This window comes from Sinocyclocheilus anshuiensis, unplaced genomic scaffold (genome assembly GCF_001515605.1).
Source record: "Sinocyclocheilus anshuiensis isolate Anshui unplaced genomic scaffold, SAMN03320099.WGS_v1.1 scaffold181, whole genome shotgun sequence".
In the NCBI taxonomy this organism is placed as follows: Eukaryota; Metazoa; Chordata; class Actinopteri; order Cypriniformes; family Cyprinidae; genus Sinocyclocheilus; species Sinocyclocheilus anshuiensis.
This window is the reverse complement of record NW_015540898.1, coordinates 538,779-545,294: the sequence shown is the minus strand read 5'-3', so window position 1 is coordinate 545,294 and position 6,516 is coordinate 538,779. Positions and strand designations below refer to the sequence as shown.

Below are 6,516 nucleotides of genomic sequence, written 5' to 3'. Positions count from 1 at the left end.
TATTATATTATATTATATTATATTATATTATATTATATTATATTATATTATATTATATTTGAAGATAAACTTTATTTGTTGTCTATAACACGTTAACATGTATATAACACAAACTCTAGGCTATTCCATCCACATTTATATTGTATTTTGTTGCCCTGAAATACAATTGGAAATATATTTTGGTGTAGGAAGATTCAAACTAAATAGATTTTAGATTTTCACTGAGCTTCACTGTTTACAACCTATATTTAGCATATATTTCAAATATATTTTGGCCAAAAAACAATAAAAATAATAATAAATATGGAAAACATGCAAAACTCATGCTAAAAACACATTAGTCACACACAGTTGCGGGATGATTTTAAACAAACTGAGTATATTGCTGCATGTCACATGGCATCACGCCGCCGTAATTCATGCGGTGTCACGGCGGCCCGTCAGACGTTCACTTACACAGTTGTGCATGTGGCTTTGGTTGTCTTTGTTAATTTGTTGAGCTACTGTGCGGAGTATCGCTCTCATCTCACTGTTGCACACATGGTTCTCGGCACACTCGCAGTGTGTGTGTGTGTGTGTGTGTGTGTGTGAGTGCGCGCGTACGGGGCCTGTCAAAGCACATGACGTTCACACATGGTTTGGAGTACTGTGTGAGTTTTAGGCTACTGGGTTCACTCAGGAACCATATGGAGCGGGTCTGTATACCTCGGCTGACCGTCGCGTGATGACCCGGCCCCAGAGGTGTGTCCCACTATTGTTTCATCACACTCTCAGTGTACACACTACACCTCGACGCGCCCCACGAGCACGTAAAAAGTGGCATCATTGCGGCAGTGCACAATGATTTACACAGTGAAAGTCTGAAATAGTTTAAACGCCTTGAGTGCCATCAGCTGTGTGAGAAATATGCAGACCCTTGAGAAATGCACTTTAGCATACTTTTAAAAAGAGTACTTAAATAATACTTAAAAAGAATATGAACTGAATGGTTTCGACACTTAATTGCATGTTACTTTCAATTAAAAGTATTTTAGTACAAAAAGCTGAATTTTAGAGTGGCGAAATGTATTTTAGAGTAATGTCATGTCTATCAAAACTCTTACGTCGTGTATTTTAAATGTATTTGTAAATTACACAATTTGTAATAATGACATAACTACATTTAAAATATATTAACCTGTGTAATATGTAATTAACTTAAATGTAATACGAAATAATACACTACAGTTAAAATTATAATCAAGTACTTTAGTATGTTAGTCAACACATCAAAATAAGTGTACTTCTTTAAAGCACGACAAAAGATTATTAAAACATAATGATTTCAAATGTACTTTAAAGTAATACATTATTACAAAGTGCACTTTTTAAAAACGGACTTAAGTGTGTTATGAAAGTGTCTTTTTTTAAGCAAATTTTCATTTTATTAATATTATATTTTCTGCAAGTGCAGTTTTTTAAAGATATACTTTAAATATTTGAAGTACACTACAAGTGCACATTCAGTACGATTATGCGCACTTCTTTTTCACAAGAGGAGTTTCCTGCAACTTCTCCCCTGCTGAGCCAGTTTAGACTTAATGTTGACATTAAACTTCATCCAATGGGCTATTACTATATAAACTAGATAATGGTGTACAGGACTGGCAGAGGGATGGGATTCTCTGTACATACTGGACCTCCACACATGCAAAGTGTCCTAGCGGGTCAGTAACGCTGCCCACTCTTTGTTCCAGATGTCATCTCTCCAACACATTACAACCCGTACTTCAGGAGGCTCAGGTTTGACGTGAGCTCCATAGAGAAGAACGCCTCGAACCTGGTGAAGGCAGAGCTCAGGATCTTCAGGCTGCAGAACTCAAAGGCCCGTGTGTCTGAGCAGCGCATTGAGCTTTACCAGGTCAGTCCTCTCCTCTCCATCAGCCCTCCATCCACTCATTCAACTCCATGAACAAATCTGTCGACTCGGTACTTGCATGCACACTTTAGCTGTTTTCACACTCAGTTCGCTTCCTTGGTGTCCTTGTAGATCTCTTTTCACAGTTTTCTATTTGAGTACAAACTGCTTTATGTGTTTACGTCTTCAAAATAGCTTAAATAGCTAATACCATGCACTAGGTAATTATTCAAGAGGACCACATGCCAGTTCCAGTGTTGTTTTTAATTTATTTAATTTGCCAAAAATGTACGTAATAATCAGCCATATTACAGTACAGGGGCGTAGCGTCTGGGTATGCACGTGCATATGGGGCCGGGCTGATTGGGGGTCCGCCAAGGGGGACCTTTCAATTAAAACAAGAGAATGTATTCTCAATTCGTGGCCACAATAGATATATATATATATATATATATATATATATATTTATTTTTTTTTATTTTTTTTTATGTGCACGGCTTGGTATTTCTTGTGTGCATTTGTTATAATCTTGCTGTAGAACTGCGTCTTTTTTTTTTTGCGTCTTTCTTTCTTTCTTTCTTTCTTTCTTTCATTCTGCCCGCTGTGCCAAGAGTGTTGGCATTAAGTAATTTAGTAAATATGGCAGCATTTTAGTGCCATAATATTTATAGCATAAAGTCAAAATTACGAGATTAAAGTTGTATTATATTGCGTGAATAAAGTTAATTTAAAAATAAAAAAAGTCTGTGGTGGTTAACTGACTGATGACTGATTATGAAAATAATAAAACAATATTGGCAAAGTTATGCAAGTTACTAAACACTGTATAGCTGATGTACAGCTGTGAAACTCTATGTCAAACCTGGAAGACTTTGGTCGTGTAATGTAGAGGTCTGCGAACCGCGGGACCCGACCGGATTTTTTGCACCACGGGATTAAATTCCCAAATAAAATGCGTAGCGGTCGGTAACTCTGGTGTAATTTGAACGGGAGCGTGCGGTCTAACAATATCCCGTTCCCGACGTCCATTTAGAACAGCATATCTGCGCTTTATTCTTATTGACCACCGGAACAGTTGGCGCTCAGGACTGTTATGCACGCGCTGCACGCATGCTTTAAAGTCACATGTTTTATTTGCATGGTCTGTGCGCAGCATGTGCATAACGATACTCAGAGCAGTTTGTACCTGTGGTAAATATACGGCCCTTATTCTTATTGACCACCGGTACAGCTTGCGCTCAGGACTGTTATGCATGCGCTGCACGCATGCTTTAAACGTCACGCGTTTTATTTGCAAGGTCTGTCTAAGCATGTGCATAATGCTCAGAGCAGGCTGTAGCCTACCTGTGGTAAATATACGGCCCTCAGACAGAACAGGCAGGTTGTCGATGAGTGACAGAGCAAAATGGAGCAAAGTGTGGATGCGCTGTCCTTGAAGGACGTTTAACTCGGTTTTGTATTTTTGTACAACCTACATTTTTATTTTTTTTTTCTCTGCGACATTTTTTCCCTATTGTGTTGTCAATTTTAAATGAATTGCATCCTGACAAGACGAATAAAAATAAGAAATGTAATTTTTAGAATAGAACCTTGCGGGAGCGGGACTAAAAAAACAGTCCCGCGCAGACCTCTAGTGTAATGTCATTGCTGTCTTCATGTTATTAATGTTTGTTCATGTAATGCAGGGATTCCCAAACGTTTTTGTAAGCCAAACCCCTCAAAATAAAATATTTACTTGAAATATCTCTGAAGTTAATATTTCAAATAATTTAACAACACATTCACATGTTTACAGTTCTGTCATGTTGGTTAATGGCCACGTTATGTACACAAATCAAATATTTAGATTAGTTTTATTTTACATTTTTTATGATTTAATTAATTATTAGCTTTTTATCAACTTCACAAACCCACTGTTCTTACGTTAAACCCAGTTTGAGAAACCCCGGTTTAATAAAATGTTAATGCATTGGAATATATTTTCTTTCTCTTTGCTTTTTTATATCAGAATGGTATGTTTAATGGTAAGTTTAAAACAGGTTAAATAAAAACTAATCTAAAAGTAATCTAAGAAGTAGTCAGAGTACATTGCCTAAAATGATTAATCTAGATTACGTTACTAATGTGACAGTTTTCATCATGTAATCTGTAATCAGTAATCTGTAAGTAATCTACCCAGCTCTGAGGGTAGATTCAGTAAGTCAGTAAATTTTAGTGCTATGTGATATCATTAGCTAGCATTTTCAGGAAAAGATGACTGGAACACAACACAAGGGTTTAGTCTTCTGAACTATGAATGAACAGATTTAACTACTAAAGTAACCCAGGCCACTTGGACTCAGTTGTGGTTCACTAATACGCACTCAAGTTCAGAAAACCGTCTTCACACCAACTGAACAAACCAAACTGTGACGTCAAACAGACTTGTGTACGTGGTGTGAAAGCGCCCACACATGCACTTTTTAACTTCTCTTCTCCTCCTTCTCTGTCCTCGTATGTTCGTTTATTTATCTTAAGGGTGCTGTAGGGCTCGGGCCCATCGATCAGCGGGGTTTTATGTGTGTGTGGAGAGACGTGAGTGTGGAATGCTGTTTGGTGATTTAGAGTTCGGAGGGTCTCGAGGGCTAAATAAAATCCCAGCGCTGTCGAGGTCCGCGCTCCCCGCCTCCCACCTGCCTCTCCGTTTAACCTCGCTCCCCTCCTCTCTGTTCATGTGTCCGGTCCGTCATGACAGGTGCAGTAAACACTGGCCCACTAACACAGAGATGGTGAATGTCTTAGGGAGGGTTTAAAAGGAGTTTGCAGGGAAGGGAGAGGTTGATCGGCTTCCATTTGTATTACTCCTGTTGTAACTGGTCAGGTTCATACAGTCGATATAATTAAAGTGAACTTCAGAACTGATAATATAGTGCAATATGTGACCCTGAACCACAAAACCAGTCTCAAGTGTCAATTTTTTGAAATTGAGATTTATACATCATCTGAAAGCTAAATAAATAAGCTTTCCATTGATGTATGGTTTGTTATGATAGGACAATATTTGGCCGAGATACAACTATTTGAATGTTTTGCACTGAGGGTGCAAAAAAATCTAAATACTGAGAAAATCGCCTTTAAAGTTGTCCAAATGAAGTTCTTAGCAATGCATATTACTAATTAAAAATTAAGTTTTGATATAATTACGGTGGGAAATTTACAAAAGATCTTCATGGAACATGATCTTTACTTAATATCCTAATGATTTTTGGCATAAAAGAAAAATCTATAATTTTGACTCATACAATGTATTTTTGGCTGTTGCTACAAATATACCCCAGCGACTTAAGACTGCTTTTGTGCTCCAGAGTCACATATAATGTGTTTAATTAGATAGGTATTACATTGACTAGTTCAAGAAGGGAGTCAAAAATAGTGAATCTAATCACCATACAGGCAAAAGTTCACTTCAGGAATGAACCAAGTAGAGTTTGTTTCAAGTTTGATGTATAAAACTGGTGAAACAGCTCAAACTGAAAGATCAGAAAGAGTAATATAATATGCAGTTTTCCTATTTATATACTTTATCCAAGCTGTCAAACCACAAGACCAAAAAATAGAAAGACAAACTTTTTTCCCCCAAATATCATGAATTAATATTCAATAAATATAATTGACATTGAAAGTCACTTTTAATTGGTGGACAAAAGCTTTTCTAATGTTTATGATATGTGACCCTGGACCACAAAACCAGTCTTAAGTGTCAATTTTTCAAAATTGAGATTTATACATTATCTGAAAGCTGAATAAATAAGCTTTCCTATTTTTGGCTATTGCTACAAATATACCCCAGCGACTTAAGACTGGTTTTGTGCTCCAGAGTCACATATTTTAACAAAACTGCTTCACTGCTTATTTAAGTTTTTATTTATTCCCTAGAAATAGCAATAATAGATGCCATACTTCTTGATAAGGTTTTCTTTTCAACAGTTTTGACCTTTTAATAAGGATGAAATGTTTGGCTCATGTCCTCAAAAGTTCAAAATCGTACTCGGTTACTAACGTAGATACGGGAGCTCGCTCGTGGCCGATCGCTCGACCCCTCTGCCCCGCTGTTTTTTCCTCACAGGTCCCTGGCAGGAAGAAAACGGGAGGGTGTGGGGGGCGGAGTCGCTCTCTGAAAAGAAAGAGCGTCTTAAGCAAGACACAGTACGAGTGAAGTATCGAAAGGGAACTATATTGATTCAATAATGAAAAACATGTTAATCACAGAAGAGGTGTTTTTTATGATAATTATTTATCATTTTTAATTTGATAAATAATGAAAATATTTCTCTAAGACATAATAATATATAAAGTTAATGACAAAGTATTACAATTTCTTCATCATGATATCAGAATCAATATTAATTCAGAAATGAAGAGCATGTTCATCACAGGTGTTTTGTTTTTCTCAAATTTTAAGAATTATTAATTCCTAAATAATTAAAATATTTTTTTAAGAAATAATATTATTTTTTCGTTCTTTATCTCTAATAAATACAATATAAGATTAACTACTAAATAAAGTTTTCTTTTCAACATATATATATATATATATATTTTTTTTTTTTTTTTTTTTTTTTTTTTTTTTTCCACAAAAG

The 6,516-nt window shown here is 36.1% G+C and overlaps 1 protein-coding gene across 1 annotated transcript in view; it reads left to right on the top strand.

The window, feature by feature from the left end:
- The window catches only part of LOC107689010 (transforming growth factor beta-2-like), a 40,059-nt gene that overhangs the window by 21,047 nt on the left and 12,496 nt on the right, over nucleotides 1–6,516 (top strand). The window contains exon 2 of the mRNA XM_016486881.1: nucleotides 1,737–1,900. Within this exon, the coding sequence (XP_016342367.1) occupies nucleotides 1,737–1,900 (164 nt within the window). The remainder of the gene's footprint in view (nucleotides 1–1,736; nucleotides 1,901–6,516) is intronic.